At 38.7% G+C, this 22,613-nt stretch overlaps 1 protein-coding gene across 1 annotated transcript in view; it reads right to left on the bottom strand.

The window, feature by feature from the left end:
- AK5 (adenylate kinase 5) overlaps window positions 1-19,276 on the bottom strand; it is a 99,642-nt gene extending 80,366 nt beyond the window's left edge. The window contains exons 1-5 of the mRNA XM_049808586.1: window positions 18,777-19,276; window positions 16,729-16,915; window positions 15,570-15,737; window positions 9,289-9,458; window positions 9,068-9,181 (exon numbers count right to left, since the gene is read on the bottom strand). Coding sequence (XP_049664543.1) covers window positions 9,068-9,181; window positions 9,289-9,458; window positions 15,570-15,737; window positions 16,729-16,915; window positions 18,777-18,836 — 699 coding nt within the window. The 5' untranslated portion in view covers window positions 18,837-19,276. The remainder of the gene's footprint in view (window positions 1-9,067; window positions 9,182-9,288; window positions 9,459-15,569; window positions 15,738-16,728; window positions 16,916-18,776) is intronic.
- Window positions 19,277-22,613: the final 3,337 nt, after the last annotated feature.

Genomic DNA, 22,613 nt, shown 5'->3' with positions numbered 1-22,613 from the left:
AATTTTCTTTTTTTCTAATTATAAAATGAGGATAATAACGAGGTACAACACAGTAATTACTGTGGAAAATTAAGTAATGAGGTTTTAATTATTTCCTATTGCTTTTTAAAATGGACAGTTCTCTACAGGAATTGAGTACTGTCGTTCTTAATTTTTTTACTAGTAACAGCAACAATACAAAAGACTGTATCTTTAGGAACTAAAACTATTTTTTTCTGACACTCTGGCTTTTATAATTTGAAATACATTTCACTTACAGAAATAAAATGTCAATGAAAACAATGGCTTCAAATTCTCAGTTCAAGAAGCCTAGTTTCAAATGAAGTATTGTCTAAAAGGTTTTCTGTAGTCCAAACAAAAAGTAATTCAAGCATATTTGAGGTAGGAATACAAAGCAGATTCTGATTATGTGATGTCCCTATGAATTCATCTTTTACCTGGAGAATATGCATCTTTATCATCAGAAAGTAGCTGAAAACCATTTAATAAACATAAGCCTTTGCTTGGTTTTAGATGCACAAAAGAGTAACATCTCTTCTCTATACATAAGTATACAGATCTAATAGCACTTAATATATTTCTCCTACATGCTTTTACAACCTGCAGGGTAAACCCCTGAAATGCTATTGAAATTTCACTCCTGTTTTCATGAACCACTCTGTTTCCACTTACCTCAGCTGCACCTGCCTGCAAGACATGCTTATAAATACTTTAACTTGGAATGTAACAGGCTAGTGTGAACATATGGACATCTGGGATTATTTCTCTAAAAACATATCTAGTTCTCCTACATAAATATGAGTACAAATTGCTTTTTTCTAACAAAAGAAAAGGGTTTTTTATGACTCATTTGAAAACAAACCTATTTTTTAAACTCAGAACTAACTGTTGTTGAGTTTTACAACTAGGGAAGAAGTTTTATTCTGAGACAGCTTGTACAAAAGGTGTACAGAACCAGCACAGACTGAAGAACTGGATTCCTTCATGCTGATTTCCCATAGCATGCTCATCTGTGCTGAAGGCAGAGGGTCTTATCCATGTACAGAAATGCATGTGAGGAAGGACTGTGGGGCTCAGGGAAGTGAATTTGACTGCTTACTAACTGGAACTCAGCAGAAGGGAGAATCTTTGCCTATGGGAAATGACAGGTTTCTGGTTATTCACAACCTTCTGAATTTTAAACGAGACAAACAGCATATGGCATCAACTCAGAATAAAACTGGTGGGTACATTCTCTCATTTTTTAGAATAATATTTACTAGTAAGTAAATCCTACTCTCTTTGGGTCTGAATCTCCTTCCTAAACTGGAACAAGGAGTAAATTGAAAGTAATTCCATGCAAGTCAGTGGTGTTATTGACATAAAGTAGTATTAAGTGGAAAGATGCTCTCTTCTCCCTGGGGATATTTTCTACATCTCCTCTTGTTGGTGAGAGTAGTGTAGTTGTTTGCTAGAAATTAGATGATTACACTCTCCCTCGTTATTCCTCATTAGGCAAAAGACAAAAATGCTCTGTTTCTTAATTCCTGGTATGTTCTACTAGATACTCCTGAGAAAACTCAACTGACAGCTCATGAACAATTGTCATTAATTTAACAGTGCATTTTACTGTAATTGGTAAAGGTTACTAGCAAGCTAGTTTATGTCCATTGTATGGGTGCTCTCCCTTGTAACTGGTTTGCTTTTCATAGTTCCATCTCTGCTGGCTACTAGACTGTTTGCATATTTTTTTCTTGTTTTATAAAAGCTAAATCATGAATCATGTTGTCAAAGAACGAATCCTGCTGATAGAATTTTTTCTGGTAACTGCTTTTGAACTGTCTCGACACTGCCCAAAAAATAAGCTTCCAGCAAATTGCCCAGACTACATAATTAGGCCCCCTAATAATTGACTGAGAGAGGCAGGTGTCTTTAGGGAGAATTGATTCAGATTTTCACCTGTGTAGGGCAGCTAGTAGACCAGAATCGCTATCTGTAAACACTAATGCTAATGCTACAAATAAAGGTCTAAGCAGACCTCTGGTTCAGAATTGCTCAGCAGACACCTCCACCTACTCTGAATTCAGAACATCAGGTCCTCTCCTGAGTGTTAAGGACCAGCAAAGGATGAGCTCTCCTTTGGCTAGTTTGGCTAGCAGAGAAGAGCTCTTGCCCAGAAAAATAGGAAACCTGAAGTCTAGGGTCTCTTACCCAGCAGAAAATTGAACCACTGCTTGCCTTTGCCCAGAGAGCGCTCTAGCTTCCAGGAGAGCGGACAATGATAAGACTATTCCACAGGCTTCCTGCTCAGGTTTGGCTTTAAGAAAGCAATGTAAAACTCACAGGGCCAAAGAGAATGAATGAGAGGAACCACAGCAATGCACACTGCTGATGTGCTAGCCCTCCCACTCCTCGTACAGACGACTGGGTACATACATCCAGTAGGGGCCTGTACATGAGGCTTATCAGCTGGGAACCATGAAGTGGATATTTGGGAAAAGGAAGATAGAAATTGAGGAGGGAATGAAATGAAGAAGACACATAGACCATGATACAGAAAAAACACCTTTACCAGAACAAAAACCTATTGCAAAGAACAGATCCTTTCCCCTTAAGAAGATTCACAGAAAGGTTGCATTCATTTTCCTAGTTGTTCTGGAGCCCACACTCTTGACCAGTGACACATCAGGTTTTCTATGACAAGCTCTTTGCAGAGCATGAGCTTGGCAGTCAGACCGCCATAGGTCAGCTGGCCACAAATACCTCTGTGAAACTTTGAAGGGACTGCAGACATCATTTCTGCTTGGAGGTTTAAGTAATGGACTTGGAGGAATAGTACTGCTGTCCTTAGCCTGTGAGGCTGTGGACATCCCAGCATCCTATATTGTGCCATCTACATAGCTTGTTCTACTTTAGCACAACTAATTCCCATAATAATTTTGTAAGATATGTATTTGGGAGTTAAAAAGTTAAGCCAAATAGCAGCCAAGATGAACTAGTTATTTTTTGTAGGTGTAGTGCATTTATGAATATTCTTAAGGATACTTTAAACAAAGAATCAGATATAATTTACTGCCTCTGCTTATTATTTAAATTAAGATTTTACTTCTGCAAATATCGTCGTCACCCAGGCCATATAACACAAAAATATTTTTAAGATAATTTCCACAAAAATAGTCTTTCTCTTTCATCAAGGAATTAAATTATGTTCATTAATGAATATTCCTTAGTTCTAATACCTGTTCAATATTTCATTTGACTATTAACAAAACTTACAGTTAATATATTTTAAGCAAACTTCACCTGTACTTACTCCACTGAAACTCACAAGGTTAATGTTGGTGAAGGAATTACTGAAATCAGAAGGGAAGTTATGCATGAATGACTGAAAGTGGGGGAAAAAACACAAACCCAAACCAAAGCAGTAACTGAAATTAACTGGAAAATACTGAAGTGAGAAATTGTTTCTCCTGGGAAGGGTAAAAACCTATTGCCATGTGAGAGATTACACAGAAAGTCAAACTGCAGTTTCTTCTTCACAAGTCATTTGAGTTCAATACACCAGTCAGAGGCATTTCATTACAGTGTTACTGGAGAGGAAGATATTTAGCATGCTTGAGCATGCTGGTACTGTAGATGACTTGCTGAATTTCAAGCTGACAGGTTAATGGTAAATAAACCATTTTCTCCTTGGCATTTTCGAATGTGTGCTTGGAATCTAAACACCTTTCTACTATTTGCACTCAGCAGAGATCATGAATACCTTAGAAATTTGTGGTTTAGGATAGCTTTACACCTAGGCTCAAACTGAAAGGCTAAATAAATCAGTATTAAAGATGTGCTACTATGCAGAAGGATTTCAAAATGATCAGAATGCAGAAATTAGAATATATTTAAAACAAATATATAAAGTGGAAGTTCTATTTGCTTTTAAGACATTAAATTTCATGTTTTCATTTTTTTCTCCACAACCATGACTTCTTGGAACTTTGTTTTAAAGTGAGAGCTGAGATTCTCATAGTCACATGACTTCAGGGTTTTATTAAAAGTACCCCTATCAAAAGTATTGGCAGTATTGACTCTGCTTTCTGGAATTAAGAAATGAGAGTCAGGATTTGGCAACAATCCAATGAGAGAAGTTGTATGTCATGTATTCAGTTTTCAAAGAGAAAAGTACAAGCCTTATTTCAACTCAGATAAGAAGTTCAAAGAAAACTGAGAGAAACTCAAGAGAAAACTGCAGTGCTCATGGCTGTGAGTTCTCACAGGCTGCAATGAGTCTGCAATGAGTAGCTGACCATTAAGAAATGAAGCTGGTGTAAGTGACCAGAATGGCAGAGTTGCTGCTAGGTGGCAAGCACTGCTGAAAATCTGAAAACATCACTAATGCCATCTTAAAGACTTCTTTCCTGCTCAAAAGATACGGATGATAGTAACAGTAATATTAACAAAACTCAGTAAAAGAGTGGGGAAAAAAGCTTTAATTTAAACGTGAAATTCCTCAGATGTGTAAAAGTGCTTTTTAATCCACTTATTCCAGATTGACATTATTGCTTGGAAGCAGTGTTTGTTACTTCTGGTTTCTAGATCTGAGCAGAAAGAGAAATACTGTGAGTGCCGCAAATGATACATTGCTTTAACTTAGGCACTTTAGTCATTGAGATGCAATGTGTTTTAATACAATTCTGCCTAGCAACACATTGAGAACTCACTGTCCACACAAGAGCCTGGCAACATAATAAGGAAGAAATCGTCATCTTTTAGCTATACCTATGTTTGGGAATGTTAGCACAAGTTGGTTTGCTTTGACTCGTTTACTAAAAATAACATTTTTTCCCAGAGAAAAGTTCAGCTTCTGGATTAGTCAAAGGAATAAAAATGTGCTGGTAGTACCAAGAGCAATTACAAGTGAAGTTCAACAAGAATTCATTATCATTGTGTATTTCTATACTACAACATGATGCAGGACAGGTACTGTAACTAGGGTTCAGACATGTGTATCCATTTGATTTTTTTCACAAAATGAAGAGATTATGAAAGCTCAAATAGTGTCAAGTATCAATAACAGCTATGTGAGCCATAAAACTGAAGGAATTATTTTAGCATAAATAATTTGTTACATTAAAGATGTCTATAAACATGGCACAGCTAGATTTTTTTTTACATGTGCTTGCAAAAGAAACCAGGCATCTTAGCTGACCTCTTCCTTTTCTGCTACTAATATGGTGAACCATTTCCAATATAAATTAGTTTATCTTTACAATAACTCAGCACAGTTCTTACTGGTGAAAGCCATGTAATAATATATACAAAAAGGTTCAGTAAACAGCATTCGGGGAACTATAGTGTTAGTGTTTGGGAGCAAGACAGATTTTATGCCATTTGTGTCTTGCCCTTCAGTTGTTCATCACCTACTGTCCACAACATGCGCTGGTGGAGAGAGGGGAGATGATGTGGCTCAGACCAAAAACCATACAGGCTCTCTCCTGGTCCACCTTTCCCTGACCACTGTGGCCAACTCACATCTAGTCCAAGTTTTGACTTCCTGGTCCTTTATGTGACCTTGGGTCCAGAAACCTTCTTGATGCCACTGCATCATGCACCACAAAGAGGAATAACATATGGGTAACAAAACAATATAGACTTCTCATAATCAATGAAGACTAGACATGCTTTCCTGAACTAAAATTATGTTAGGTTTTTGTAGCCTGTTTTGCTTATAGACCTCCTATTTTCCTCACATTTGTTCAGCCCCTGTTCCAGCCTTACCTACTCTCTCAGTATCTTGTATTACTCATCTCTGTTTCCATTCAGTTTAATAACTTGTCCTTCACATTCTACTCCCACAATTTATTTTTGGTATTACTACATATATTACTGGAGTTCATTTCTGTCTGTGTAAACAATGGCAAAGGAGAAGGCTATATAGTGGAACATGCCACTTTTAAAATGAATGCTTCTTTGCTTATTTCAAGCTTCCGATACGCATCCCAACATACTCAAATGACTAAGGATAAATGTACAGTCACCTTTGTCCCTGCTGCTCATTCCTCCCACTGGCATCTACTCTATATCCTATACAGCTGAAAGAATTGAGAAAGCCAGCATATTCTATTTACCCTTATACAAACTTACCATCATTATTTTAATTTACATCATAAAATCCAAAAGTGTTCTAGCTGCTTTATGGAACAAATAATAATATAAAGTCACTGTTTGAAAGCACACAATTGTATTTTAGAACCCTTGTAATCAAAACAATTAACAGCTGCAAAGGGATGATGAATGAGGGAAAATTATTAAATAAATAGTAATTCCTACTTCATGCATTTTTTGGCAGTTTCCCTAAATGTAACCTTTAAAATGGCTTGTGACATACAATCTTTTCTACTGTTTCAAGTACATAAGCATTAAAGGGACCATCTGAAAGAATAAGTATTCACCCATGACAAAATTAGGGATAACAATAAGAATTAATTCTTTATTCAGAACTTTTTATCAACAGATATGTGTTCTGAGGATGCAATTTGACTATTTGCATTTTGTGGGATTTCACCATTTCCTTCAGAAGGATATTCCATTGCTTTATAGATCTTCTAACTATAAAGTGTCTTACTATTTAATCAAAACTTTCTTTGCTGAAATTTCAACTAATTATTTCTCATCTTGTCACTTTTTGGTAATGAGAACAATTCTGTTCTGTCCTTCTACACACTGCTAGCAAGAAAGCTATAACATTTCTAAGCTGTGGAAAACACCCATAGCATCTTTAACAGCAGACCTACACAAATTATCACAGCAGTTAATTACTGAATTCTCCACAACTCAGTTGCACTTCCCATTGAGGGATCTCTGAGTGCCTTAAAAATGTTAGCACGTTTAATGTAAATAACCTGACATGCCATGGATTACTGTCAGTCTCATCCTGTGAAAGAAGATGGGTACCACATCTGCTGATAGTCCCCCTGCCTTACCACAAGACCTTCCTACTTATGTGTGTAGCATTATGGCTTACTAAACAGAGAATTTTAAAGAAACAACAAACATATTTTATTTCTTTAAAATATAAATCCAGGATAAAACACTGACTATATCTCACTGGATTAAACAGATGTTGAAATATATACATCCATTGTACATTTATTTCCATGGCCTTAGATATGCTCATATAAGAGGTCAACTGTGAAGAAAGGTGAAAAAGGGGGAGCCTAAACAGACCAAATTTTCTTTCCTATGCTCCTACAAAAGCTCTGTGATTCCTTCTTTCCTTTCCCATATTTATTTTAGAACAGATAAGATTGAAGGGAGGCCCTACGTGAAGAGCTCTGGGATTTTTTCAGAGACTCAGATGGTCATCTATCTTTCAGGCAGAATCAGGCCTTGAGGAGTATGATTTAGTAAATCCCATTAGACTGAAAATGAAGGAACTCTCTGAGAATATAGTCAGGACTAAAACAACTAAATCCATCCTCGCTTTTCTCTAAAAAAAAAAAAAGAAAGAAAAAAAAAAGACCAATCTACAGCATCCTTGAAGCAAGAGCACATGCTCAAAAGGAGCCAAAGTTAGTCAACAAGAACTAACCGGGCTGGCAGAGGGGAATATTTCAGGTTAAGTGAGGAAACACTGTGAAAGTGTATTAGAATGGTGCAAAGGGAGGGTTCAAACATATCTGAAATATAGTGTCCATCTTTCTCCCCTTCTACCGCTCAGTACTGCCTGAGCTTTTTCTATTACCTCCTGGACTCCACTTCTTAGTGGTATTACTAATGGACCCTATAGGTACTCAAGTGTTGTTTAACTGGTTTTCCTTTCTAGAAGGAGAATCTGACCCTAGGATAACTCAAAGCACTTAATTTAACTCCTATGAGTTCTTCCAGATTCACGTCCGCCATTCTTTCATCAAACACATCAGCACAAAATTATAGCACGAAGAAATGCACTTAAGTCACACTACCACACAATATACTGGACAAAAAAAATAAGGCAAGGAAATGACCATTAAGCCTAAATTTCTGCTGTTTCATTTATAGAATAGTCAATCTTCTCTTTTGCTAAATACAAGGAGATAGAGCTGGCAGTCATTGGCTATTTTCTGTAATAAACTATTTTGTCTGTTTTCTTTAATTTCCTCAATTCAGTCTTCTAAATTTTGCCCAGAAGAATACCTTATAAAAGCACACTAATGAAATGCCTCATTAGCTGCTTTCTTTTGTTACTTCTGTCTTGGCAATGTCACTTAGAATTCAAAGTACAGAAACGGTAGTACACCAGCAATTGTGAAGGACTTTGAAACACTCTGCATGAAGGGTGCTCTAAAAATTCAGCACTGAAACTGCAACCTTTACTTGTGACCATAACTGTTATGTTAACAGCGCTTGATCTCAAAATGACATAAACTGTTTGTTTTTCCACTGAATTTAAGTATTTTTAGATTAGTTTAAAATACACACATGAAAACAACATGTGAATAGAACTTGGGAATACAGTTTTAGCTGACTAAACCTTAGAATTGTAGTTTAGAATAACCAAAATTATCTAAATTTCTAAAACAAAAGCATAATTTCTGGTTTACAAAAACTTGCAAAACATGGGCAGTTTTAACCCTTATTTTATTCTAGTCTTTTCAATGCACTGTAATAAACTTGAGATTAAAAGTGTTGTGAAGATACATATTGATTTAAGTATGTTTCTGTTACTGTAGATTAAATTGAACAAATAGATATGGAAATATAATGTCTTCCCCCTTTCTAAATCACTAAGATACAAACAATATTAATTATTAGAATTGATGTTTTTTCTTCTTCATCTTGAGAGGATTTTCATTACAGAGACAAGAGGCTTGGATTATTGGTTATATTACCACATTGCCTTTTTATATAATATTCTGTCTTCAGACAGGATGTCATATAACGTAAACCGAAAGAATAACCTTTTATCAATCTGTAACTACATACTTGCAAAGATTTAAAGAGCAATGCTCAGTTAGAAATAACATCTAGTCTTTCTTGGAATCTGACTGATGATTTCAAGAAGCTTAACTGTTGTAGAGATATGTATGTTATTTTAAGAATAAAAACAATCTCTTACTTGGTCCTCAAAGGAGATCGCCTGGGCAACATCTCTGGGAAATCCATCAATCACTATACCCTCTTCATCAGGGATCTGCATTAACCTCTGCTTTATCTCAGTTATGGTTGTTTCCTTTCACAGAGAAAAGAAGTTATTTAATACTGTAAAGGAGCTTTTCTTGATGATGCACATAAATACAGCATGTACAAAAGTAAACATTAACACAGGATACGCTGTACCTGAGGGGCCAGTTCTCCAGTAGTAATTATTTTAGCAATTAGACTCCATTTTCTATTGCTGCTTGTGCTGTGGATCTTCTTCCTTAACAATTCACCAACTGATATGTAGTTAAATCCATAACGTTCTGCTATTTTCAAACTCTGTGTTCCTTTACCACTTCCTGGGCCACCTATTGGTAATTATAAGCAAAACATTAAATTAACCTTTGATCTGAAGTACCCAATCACATGTGAAATCTTTGCTATTGGCACCAATTTTCCAACCATTATTACAGCAAATCTTGTAGTTGCATGACTTGTTACCAGCCATTAGAAATGGTTCTCATCTACCTGATCATAAAGGTAACAGTTTGTAAAATGAAGTAAAAAAAAAAACAAAACCAAAAAACCACTTGTGAATTAAAAATAAACACAGTCTTTCAGGCTTGACCTCATTTTAAAGCTGTTCCTGGAAAGGAATTTTTCTTGATTTGTAATAGAGGAACAGACAAATGAACTGGTCCCTTCCTGAACTCTGTGAATCCAAAGATAGAGCCAGATAGTCTGAAGCATATCCATGTTAGAAAGAATCGTACTTGGTTAAATAAGCCAATTAAATCAATGGACTAGTCATGAAATGCAACTAATAAAATCTGCTCCTAAATATGCTTGCATGAGTTTCTGAGGTTTTCTAATTTTAAAAGACAGAAAAATATTAAATAATCAGCTGAGATGTTTCCATAGTGATTTCGTACAAGGACTTTTATTGAACCATGCATATTTCTGGTATTGATGCTTGAAGCATCTGATAGAAATGCAATTTGTTAGGTTCAGCTTGCTAGACAACTTAAAAAATAAAGAGACCCTTCAATATAGCAGGCAGTATATATATCAAAATCACAGAAAACAATTATATTACATAGCAGGGAAAAATCAGACTACGTCTGAACTAAAAGGAGACTTTATGATGTGAAGAACAGAGAAACTGGAATCCAGTAGGTAAAAATAGGGAATTGTTTTGTTAAAAATAAATGTTTATATAGAGAAAAGTGTATGTTACTGAATAGCATAACAAAGCAAAACCAAAACAAGTGGGTTTATATTAATTCCCGACACTAAGTAGCTATATTTTGGTGTATTGTGTATGAGAACACTGAATTTTATTTCAACAGACAAAAAATTAAGATTTGTTAAAAATATATGTTTTCTATGAATTTTAAAAAATACAGCAATGCAATGAAAGTAAATATGAATACGAGGAGCTGCTTCTTAGCAATTTTCTAACTCTTTCTTATATTACCATATTATTACCATATTATTATTCTTATATTACCGTATTATTCTCATAAATAGCTTTTAGGCATTTATATAATTAATACATATTTGACTGCAGGATAAGCTTTGCAGTATTTCTTCATATATGGCTATGACACTCCCTGTGTAACCAGGTTCAAACCTGTGCCCCAGTATTGCATGTCAGAGAGATTTCAGTGTCACCAGTAGTCACTAGGAACTCTTCTGTACCCCTGACGCTGTGATAGTAACTCTCCACCTGGCCTTTGTAACTCAGATAGGGACACATTTGAAGAGAATGCGCAGGGAAGCTTGCATATTGTTCAGGTGTTCCCATACCTTGCCCACAGTTTAGTTATACCCTTGGGGAAAAAAAAGGTTTTAATCATTATCCAATTAGTTTAAACTATGCTTAAATCAAGCCAGGTTAAGACAAATGCAAATACAAGCATTTATCTGTAACATCCAACTAGTCAATACAGCTACAGGTGTTCATAGAACATAAAAGCAAAGAAATGAAAGGAAAACTATGTCTTATCTCTGTACAGTAAGGTTACAAATGAAAAATATTTTCCCCTCATTCAGTTCACTTGCTGTTTCTCTCCTAAAAAGGCACATGCTTTCTCTCTATCTTTTGGCAGATTATGTTAGATTTTACAGCTATTCCTCCATTTCAGTTCTTCTAGGTGGTCTAGATGGGCTTAGTTTTTTCAGCTTGAACTCCTTCTTTCATAGACCGTTTAGCTATCCTCTTTGTTAGAATAAAGGATGTTTCCCTTTTGTAGATACGCAAGCATCTGATATACTAGGAATCATCTGGTCCACTAAAATGGCTACAAAGCAATTCTGCTTCGGCTCTCCCCACTCCCTTTGATGGCACGCTCAGCCTTCCCCCATGACAAATGCATTTCACCAAACCTTATGTTGTGTTTCACTCCTGTATCAAAAACGTACCTGATAAAAATGTTCAAACAAAATAGTTTACAGTTTATTACAGACTCTTGGTAATCTGGAATGATAGTAGGCTTGGAGTAACTGATTCCCAGCGTCTTTTCTCTTGCTTAGATGAAAACAACAGCACAAAAAAGTGCAGCTAATTGTTCAATGATTGCTGCCAGTTTGTATGGAGCAGATTTTGCCAGGTGAATGGATTACTACTCGTTACTGGAATGTCGGTTCGCTCTGTGTAAAGATTTCCATAAGCAACCCTCTCTCTCTGTATAAAGCCATATACTGCAATCTAATGAGCATAACATAAGTAATGTATCTTATATGAGTGTGTGTTTATACATAGGTGTAACATTTATTACTATGAATTATGTGGGTTTATTTACTGGCAATAATCCTCGCTACTGGAAAAAAGGGGCGGTAGGTTGTGACTATGCTTTGGAGAAAAGGGTTTATAAAACATACTGGAGCCAATGCTGTGCTTAATTCCTGCATATAGAAAACTTCAAAGGAAGGAAATTCAGTTTATTTCCCTGGAGACTCAAGACAAGTTTGAAACAGACTATGTTGCACCCCGGAAACAATAAAGATGCAAAACATATATAAGTAACATGTAGAAAATTAGAAACAGAAAATTTAACAAGGAAAATAGTATCCGCATTCCAGCAGAGATACAAAAGATGCCAGAAAAACAGAACTGCTACCTGAAGAAACATCAGTCTTTGTAAAACCGTAAAATAACTGAAAAAAACTTCTTGAAACTAAGTAGATGATACACTTTACACTCCTGTTAGGAGTGCCATTAAAGAGAATCAGAAAAACAATGTGTAGATTGGCACTTCTTCCAATTTGAATCACAAGCAGAAAAAAACTAATCAAGTCTTTGCTTTAATGTTCATAAACTTCTCATACATTTTGTTTTTCTCAATCCAAAAATATCCCTTTATAGCAAGCTGGGATTATCCATTTACAATCTGAGGGGAAACATTCAGGTAATAAAATAAGAGGGAAGTGACAGGACAAAATTACTTCCCACAGCAAATTATTATAATTTATTGAACTATGTATCCATTCCTGACTCTTTGATAAATCATACCGACAAACTGTTCAGAAGAAAGGAAAATCAAATCACTTTTGATTTTCATTCTTTTCACTTATTCTGAGATTATACATTATTCAAGAAAAGCTTGATTATCTTACATATTTCTTAGAAGACATCTAGACTAAGGAACTTTTGTTGCATCTAAAATTATAATTGCTAACTGGTTTCAAGTAAAGATTTGTATGCCCCAAAAACTTTTCCTAAAACGGTTATTTTAATCTAGTTTTCTCAATGGAAGTTAAAAATTTCAATTTTGCTTATATTGTTGCAGATTCAAAATAAATTAATGTAATAATAAGATTTCTGAAAAGACTTATGATTTTAAAATCTAGCTGTGGACTGGATTTAACAAATCAACACGCCAGCTGCCTGCTGACAGCACTATCTTTGATCTGTCCTTTAAACTTTGATTATAAAAGGAAAACATACTCTTTTAATATTAACTAATATTTTTAATCAAGCACAGTTTAAAAACATACTGAACTAAGGGGCTAATGACACCAGATAATTCATTTGTTAAGATCTTTGTATTCAGGCTGTATCAGTAGTAAAAATGTATTTGTCAAAATACGTTAGGAAGCACATTTTTAAACACAATCTAGTTTCCTAGTGTTATAATGCCTTAGAAACTTAATTTTCCAGTGATTCATGCGTGTGCCATTCTGGCTGGTTCCATCTGATTTTTCTAAAATCCAGTCACATACTCACTTTGCAGCTTTATAGCTTTACATTTCACCAGAAGACTTTTCTGCAAACACAGGAAAAGAACAAAACCCCCACCTTTATTAGTGAGTTCTCTTTTGCCTTGCAGCTGCCTGGTTCATTATAAGGATGATAGATTTCATAAAGCAAAGAAGTTGTAAAAACCTTTATGGAAGCATTAAAAAGATCTTGGGCTTATGCATTATTAAAGAAAAGTTCACCTAATACGTGAAGCAGAAGACAGGTCTTTAACTTCTATTCATTTCAGTCCCCAACAATGAATGGGACCAGTACCATCTGAGCTTGGCAGTATGGTTAGTCATCACTAGTTAGACATAAACACCTTGCTTAACTGAAGTTCTCACCAGCATTTTATGCAAAATGAAAAATATGCAACGTATTTTTGTGTATAATATTTGTATCTTGAAATTAATAGTACATTTTTTTCATTTTCTCTCTTTCATTCAGTATATTAGTTATTCTTTTGTTCTTTCCAGTGTGTGTTTTTATGTGCTTTCTCAATAGAAAGTTGAATTTGGAAGAAATTTTTGTGATACTATACAAAATTGGTCAATAGCTGCTAAGCTACATATAGTATCATGTTTCTATCAGACCACACTATAATAGCTAGATTCAGAGAAACTCAGTTGGAAATTAACCCTAAATAGGCTTTGTAGAATGTTTACAATGTTTCCTACATCTATGGGAGAAAAGAAGAGCTCTGTAAAATCCCTGGTCTGTTCACTGGATGCTGGCATTCAAAGATTTCACTTCAAATACCCCTGCACTCAGTTCCAGAGGTGAAAGCCAACCTCTCTTTATCACACCTAGATCAAACCTTCATTCATCACTCTACTGCAACAGAGCTACATGGATTTCAACGCATTAAGATCCTTCTGTGGTCACTGAAAAGGAGCCAGTTTTTCTCCTTTATGAAAAGGAAGGCTAGCTAATTAATGAAGATGAAAGAAAGGCATGTGTTATTTCTCCATCTAATGCAAGCTTTATAGTTCAACAGTGCATGGAGAAACCTGCATGTTGAGATTTGTAATTCTGAAACAAAAGATTAAGAAAATTCAAATGCCTAAGCAATTCTTTCAGCATACCACAAATATCTAGAAAAATGCCTGGTTTTCTATTTTCAGTATATTCCAATATCACATTTCTGAGAACTGCTGGATGCAGAACCTAGAGGACGTTCTGTTCTTAGAGATCCCACTCTATAATACAGAGAAGACACGTCTATTCTGTTCTACTATACTACATACTATTCTCTGTTATGGAAGCAATATCTCTCTTCAATATGAATAAGGCTTTATAGACTAAAAATGTGATTCTCCATCACCTGGAACCTGTGCTGTAACTATTTAAACAGTCCAAAGAATCAGAGAATTAGGCCTGGCAGTAAAATTTCAAAAGACAACCATCCCAGATGACACGGAAACTAACTCAAAGAACTTAAATACAGAAATAGAATAAAATGCTGATCTAGATTTAAACTGTAGCTATTTCTTAATAAACAGTATGCTTGTCTGAGGCTAGAAAATATGAGTTGTTTAGAAAGGACACTAAACAGCACACAAGAGAGAACTTGGGGAGAAAGCACAATTAACTAATGCTAACTGATCACTCACTCTCCCTGGCGTTGGCACAGGATTCATTTGCCAAATAGATCTAGGGATTAATTTATCAATGCAATGGACTAGTGACCATGTACGCTCACTCCGCTGGACACACCAATCAGTTTTCAAGGTTCTAAATATAGAGGACAACAGTTCCCTATCACCTTTTTGAGCTGGCTTATCCAATATTTTTAAATATTCTTTCTTGTGAGCAGCTTTGATACTTCTACGATAGTGTTTTAGTTCAGATCCAGAGCACACTTCGGAAGAGCACTTTGTTTCACATGGTGGAGCTGTCTTGAAATGCATGAACCGGGTTTTTTTTAGATTAAATCAAACTGGCGGATGTGCTCCATCAGCAAACCGTAAGCTCTCCAGCTGCTAACAGGCATCCAGTCTACAGAACATGGCCACATGTGCTCACTGTAACCCCTAAAATGCTTACAGTTGGGATGCTATATCTTCAGCACTAACAATTTCACTTTCTGATACACTCTAATTGGGCTGCACCACTTGCTACAGCAGATGGAAAAATTGTATTTAAATACATATAGGCATTCAAGGTATTTGCAGAACAAATTAAAAAGGCAAAGTAACAAAGATAAAATCTTGTCAAAATGACTCTGCTTTCATACCTATGACAAGGATAATTTTTGGTCGAGGTCTTGCAGGATCAAACACATCATACTCCTCAATTAGCTCAGCAGTTTCAGAGAGGTCGGTGTCACTTTCTATTGAAAACTGTTGGATTGGAGGGAGTCGGTCATACCGTCGGTATGGGAAGTTAGAATTATCAGGCATCACTGTAAAATAGTAAGATAAACTGGGAATTGTGGAAATACACAGAAAACTCAAAATCTATTGCGTACACAGATTTAAATAAGTATAATAAATAAACATAAACTATAAGTATCTCCTAATTTTACAATGTGCTTGGTGTCAGTATATTAAATATTCCTTGCTTCTATTTAGCTGATTTATTAAATTGGAACCATTAGAAGCCAGTTTTCTTTGGTGTTTTTTTACAAGAACGTCAGCTTTTCTGTGAAAATCTGCCCATAGCACCCAGAGTTCAGCAGTGGCCTCTCACCAGAAAAGCCTTGTATTGCGCAGATAACCTGTGCTACTAAACAGAACTCTTGGTGATACATGTTGTACACAGCGATAGAGATAGTATTCTTGCTAATTAGTTTAATGAAATGCTGGATGGCAAGGAAGAATAACTATGGCAACTGAAAGATGAGCTAATTACTCTTTGTTAGCATTACAAATAAAATAATTACAGGTATTGGTATGACATTTGCTTAGATTTTATAAGACGCACCTTTTTCTAAGAGTTTATAATTTACACTGTATTTAGTAAATGAGCATATAGCTTCAATATAAACTAGAAAACCAACCTAGTGTAACTGCATTGAAGTTAGTATGTATGTCACCCATAAGGACCAACTAAAAATATAAGCCAACTGCACTGAGTCAACTTTGCCCCTGTCTTTGCAAATGTTTTAAGTAAGATAGGAGAAATCTCTCCACTAATGTGTTAAACATTTACACACCAAACATCCATCATTAGGCTGCAAAATGATCACAATTTCTCCTCCTGCATAGCATCCGTTATGGGAGAAGAAAAACAAATGCCAAAACACAAGGAAACAGAATCCTTGAGTCCTTTGCCTAAGGAAAATTAGAATGAGACATGATCTGCTATAGAAGTATGTACAAAATAATTCAGTAGTGGATGTAAAACCACACACAGTACAAGAAATATAATCATTTTTATACTTAATACATTACCATTCCTGAAAAAAGACCTCCTGGATTGTCCTCCATTGAGTGGAGGCAGGGTCTTCTTTTCCGGGCTCACAAAAGTGTCCCATTTCACTTTTTCTGACCCTCCAAGCTCTTTCACCTTCTGCAAACAGCTTTCCAAATATTCAACCGGGTCATCGGGTTTGTAACATATTAATCCATTCAACAAACTCTGCAATGTAAGATCAGAAATACACGCTATAATGATAGATGTCAGGAAGAAACCAGCACTTTTACGTTGAATTTTACTTTACACAGAGAAACCCCATATTCCTTGTATATTCAGACTACCCATTTCAAGCCAATGCGTGAGAGCGAGGCCTGCAAAAATCGTACAATTGTGGTTTGCCAATGTCACAAAAATGATTCAGAACAAGAAGCTCATGGCCATGTCTTTATATTTGTCTGTTTGCATGGTAATAAAACCTGAAAATAGTAAAAAAGTTCCCTACATTTTTCTTAGAACGACTACTGGCACATATGTGCAGAGCAACGCACAACCTAGGCAGCCCCCAAAGTTACATATTCTGCATAGCCTATTAGATCACTAAAACGTATCTTTTCCTTAAAGACCAGTGCACCCACAAGTATCTTAGCCATATTCTTGAGTCAACACTTACACAAATAATGAAAAAAAAGACTTTTAACAATCACGAGAAACACTCAAATACCATCTTGATCGGTATTGGGGAAAAAACCCAAACCCAAAGTTCATAGGTGCTTCCAGATTTAATTGGCCAGAAATTCCCAGCCATTAGAAAACCCCTGCCTACAGTACTAATTCTGCTCCCAGCGCGCCTGTGGGAGTGTGGAAGAAGGAAAGTCAGGCTCTCCTCTGATGCATGGTAATTGATTTTCCTTGACAAAGTGACACGTAAGTCACCATCTCACCTCTCCGCAAGACAACTGCATCCAACCTTCTCTTTAACAGTAAATGTCTTCCAGGATGATTTATGTTCCTTTGTGCTTTTCCTAATATTTGTGCAAATAAACTTGAGGGTCACAGTTGGTGTTGGTAATAAAAATGAATAGCTCCAATTCAGGATTTGCTCAGTTATTTGTTATCTGCAGTTCGTACAATAATTGTTACTTACACACATTTGAATTTATAAAATAGGCTATAATTTCTATGCATCTATGCCCTTATTATGCTACTTAACCAATCACAGCAATTAGCCATATATTTTTGTAGAAGATATGCACCATTTTTTTTAAAATTGCTGGCTCAAGCTTTGCGTCTCTACAGAAAAACAGTTTTGTCTGCATCTCTTGTTAAGCCATTCACATTCTAAACGTGTTAGTAAAACGTTAGCACGGTCTCTGTCCTGTAATTTTCAAATACATAAAAAAAGGTCTAGCTTGAGGGCAGAGCAGGGGAAATACCTACGTGTCTCCGTGTGTGTATGCGTTTTATATAGATGGCAGGATGTCTGTCTGATTCGGGCGGAAAAAAAAAAAAAAATCCCCACTGCACCGAGAAGTAATTATCGACCATTAGCGGCAGGTAACTTGGGAGGAAGCTAAACAAAACCTCACTGAGCAGTTGTGGGTTTTGTCCTTCTCCCAGACCGACGAAAACCCGGAGAAAACCCGAAGGACACCCCCCGCCTGAACTCCTCGGCAGCGCGGCCCCGGGGGTCCTTTGCCCTGCGGGCGCCCAAGTTCGCTCCCTCCCCAGGCGGCTGAAGGAGGGCAGGCGCGGCCGCCCCGCCGCCCGCGGAGCCTGCCGGCAGCCGGGCGGCGGGCAGCCGCTCCCCCGCCGGCTCCGCGGCCGGCAGCCCCCACCCCGGCCCGCGGGGCGCCGCCATGGGCCGGCAGCGCCCCCCGGCGCGGCGCGGCGCGGGGCGGGGGCCAGCCCCTCCGCGCCGCGGCTCCCCGCGCAAGGCAGGCGCGCCGCAGCCTCTGGCCGCTCCGTCCTTCCAGCCACCTTCGGCCCGCTGCCCGCCGCGGGGGTCCCAGCGCGGGGCACCCCCGCGACGGGGCGAAAACGCTCCTCTCCAACCCGCCCCGCCGCCCCGCTCCGCCTCGCCTACCTCGAAGAGCTGCGGGATCTCCCTGCGGGCCAGATACTCCTTCGCCTCGCCGGCGCTCATACCGCCAGCCGGGGACGGGGACGGGGGCGCGGGCGGGCAGCGCCGAGCCCCGCGCACGGCACGGCACGGCGTGGCGCGGCGCGGCGCGGCGGTGCAATGCGGGAGCCTCGGCGAGGCTTCCGCGGGCGGGCGAGCCGGGGCGGGGGGGAGGAGGGAGGCAGGCTGCCCGCCTCCCCGTCCCCGCTGCACGGAGGGAGCGAGAGCACGTTTTCCCCCGGCGGGGAGGAAGAGCGTGCGCAGGCTGCCGGGGAAGTTTCGGGGGTGCCCGCGGCGAGGCACCCGAGCGGAGGCGGGCGAGGGGCTGCGCCTGGCTGCCAGCCGCGGGCAGGGTGCCCCGGGAGAGATCGGCCCCGGCTCCCCGGGAGGCACCGTCTGCTCCTGCCGTCCTCAGGCGCGCCCCGCACGCTGGGAGGGCTGAGGCAGCGACTGCGGGGAGGGCTGTGCACGGGGGTAGCGCAGAGGTAGCGGAGGCTTCCCGGTGTACCGGGCTCTCTGCCCTTGGCATCGGGTTTGGGCGTTTTGAAGAGCGGGGCGTTTCATACGCTTCGGGCTGGTAAAAGGCCACGAACTAGGATCGCTCGTGAGCATCTGTGGTCATGAGGTCGCAGGAAGAGACCTGAAGACGTCTCTGGTCCAGCCTCCTGCTCAGAGCAAGGGCAGCTCTTGAGGTCAAACCGGGTCGCTCAGGGCTTTATCTAGTCTCATCTCGCAAAACCACCGAGGACGGAGACTGCGTAGCCTCTCGGGCAACCTGTGCTTGGCTGGCCTCGTGGTGAAAAAGGGTTTCCTATTCAGTTAGCACCTCCCTTGTCTCGATTCGTCTCGTGCCCACCATTGCACTGTTGTGAAGAGCCTGGCTCCATCTTCATGGCAACCTCCTCACAAGCATTGGAGAGCTGCTCTTACGTCCCCTCTGAGCCTGCCACAGGCTGAACAAGCCCAGTTCGCTCAACCCCTCCCCAAGGGCAAGTGCTCTTATCCCTGACCGCCTTCGGGGCTGTCCATTCAGCTCACATACGCTTATGAACATCCCTCTTTTACTTGGGAACCCAAACCAGGGTGCATCGTTCTGGATGTGCTCTGAGGTGTGCGAAGTAGGGATTAGCTTCTGTGACGTTCTGTAGCATGCTGGAAGTCAGAGTAGATTATTTCAGTTGCTTAATTGTCCTATATCAAGTCCGATGGTCCAATTAGATTTTAATTTTGTTGATGATCTTTTCTAACACAACATCCATGTAGTTTCACACCCTAACAGAAATAGGTTACAGAAGTGCAAGGTTACGAACAACCGTGAGCAACTGCTTTCTGTATCTCAGTATTTCTCAGACACGGGATAGGTCTTCTCAGGAGTCTTTTAAGAAACTTCTCCCCCTTGTTTGTGATTTGTGGATCAGAATCAGTTTGACAAGGTTCTCCCTCTCAGCTGCAGCCATGTTCTTTGTTCTGCTGTTTCTGTAGTTAAACTGCCCTCTTTTTCCTCTGCCCTGCCTCCAGCTTTTTATGTAGACACTTTCCTTTCTCCTGGAGAGGCTTCCAGTCCTTGTTCATCCCCCAAACTGGTAAATGTTGCCCCAGGGGCAGTCCCATGATCTTCTGACAAACTGGACTGGAAAGTTTTCCAAGTCATCCAGTTACTCCCAGCAGCTTCCACAGAAGGGCAGCCACTAACGGCCCTTTGCAGCAGTTGACTGATGGATGGCCTATTTTCCACTTCAGCTGGAGTATCTCTGGGAAGAAGTTTGGATTAGACAGTTTAAAATCCTTTCCAGCTCCATTTTCTATGAATCCAGTAGTGTCCACTTAGGGAAGCTGCAGTAATGTCACTGAATTGGCACTTCTCGTGTTTAAGGAAGATGTTAGCCTTTGCTGGAGAGTTTAATCAGCATTCATCTGCAGTCTTTCTCATCCTCCCCTGAACTCTGGATGTGACTTTAACCCTACTTTCTCTTGCTAAGATTTTAATACATCTAAATGTAAATTCATTGAAAAGCACAGTATCTTAATTTTGATTGTGTAAAAAACAGAGTAGGCTCCAAGGTCCTGATCAAAAGATAGGAGATATAATTGCTTTTAAAAGACCTTAAACGAAGCTTGACAAGAGGAAGACTGAATTAAATTAAATAGATATTTTCTTAAAATAAGCTCTTTCCTAAGGAGGGCAAATGGAAGATGCCATTCTATTTAGGAAGAAACAGCTGTGCTTTTGGCATTTTGTGGTTTTAATTTTATTGGTTTTTTAGTTTATACAAAAAAAATCAGCTGTATTGTCATAGTCTCAGACAAATCCATTTATAGGATTTCAGCATATATATTGTTATATATTCAACGGTTCTGGGTAAATCAGTAATTCATCCAATGTCCTGGATTGATAGAGAAAAATATTTCCTTTCATATGCTTGCCATGGCATCTTCCTCAGGAATGTGAAAATTTTTTGTGTAAAGTCTTGTCTGGGATGTTTGGTTTTTACTGTAGGCTCCCAGGCATTTTGCTTAGTTAGATAATGCTAACAGAAAATACAAATTCTGACTATTCTGCCATAAAACTATTATTGTTATGCACATCTAAATTATTGTTCAAAAAAGAGTGATTTCAAGCTGACCTGATTTTTGTTGCACAAAATCAAATTCTACATTGCAGAAATTACCACCTCAGCAAAAATAGGGCCATTTAGGAAACCTGTCGGACTGCATGTGTGAAATGTATCTGGAAAGGGTATTTTGGATTCTAATAATATGGCACCTCCTTCTAGAAGTAATTTGTTATGTGTTTGCCTTTGGCAAAATCCCCATATTGAAACAGGGTCACAGGTGGATGCTTCTCAAAGGCTCTGAAGAACATTGGCAGCAACAGATTAAGAATATGTTAACTAAATGGACATACAAAGCTGGGTTATTTGTCATTTCAGGTATGTAGGGAACGTAAAAGCAGCTGTTAGAAGGTTAGCTGTTTGTCATTTAACAGTATCTGATCAAGAGTGTGGATGGAAATGAAGTGGTCTTACTGCCTTAGAAAACACAGGATGCAAAAAAAAGTTCACAGAAATGGGAACATGGATCTGAACTCCTGAGCACTGCCCATTCCTGAAGGTACGGACAGCTCTTCATGGTACTGGGGTGAGGCTGGAGGATCACTTTGGCTATACTTCTGCCACTTCCTACCTCTTCTGAAGGGGAAGAAGCTACAGTAGAAAGAACAAAATTTTGCTGCAAAAATTATAACATTTCTGGAAATTCATCTTGAAAACTTCTTATGGATTCTGTACTGTTGGACTGATTCCGTTCTCATTCTTGTTGGTTCCTCCAGTAACTGGAGCTGAACTAATATGAAATTACTATGGGATCAGCTGGAATATGCTGTCTGGGCCTTCTCTTCTTGGTTAAACCAATTACCTAACACCCATAGCCTTCAGTCAAAGCTTAATTAGGTTCTGTGTTTTCAAAAATCACTTCAGAATCCCCCAGTGTTTCATAAGAGTCTTCTAGTTTTTTGTCTAGTGCCTGTTCAAAATGCTAGTGGCTGGCATTTTTCACATAAGTTGCTGCTCTGCTAGATGTCTTTATTAAATCAGAACTGATGTCCTCGGATTGATGTGCTTATACGGGCTGGTGCAAGATACGTGGACGGTTTGAATGTGTAGATTCTGTAAGTAAAACAATTATGTGTGGCCTTTTAAATAGAATATGCTGAATTATATGCTTCTGATCCAGAAATAATATGCATTTTAATGTAAATGCAGAACTTCCTGCAGCCCCATATTGTGCCTAGTGTGGTGTAAA

This window comes from Accipiter gentilis, chromosome 8 (assembly GCF_929443795.1).
Source record: "Accipiter gentilis chromosome 8, bAccGen1.1, whole genome shotgun sequence".
NCBI classification, from domain to species: domain Eukaryota; kingdom Metazoa; phylum Chordata; class Aves; order Accipitriformes; family Accipitridae; genus Astur; species Astur gentilis.
The sequence above is the reverse complement of the archived record's forward strand: the minus strand, read 5'-3'. Positions and strand labels throughout refer to the sequence as shown.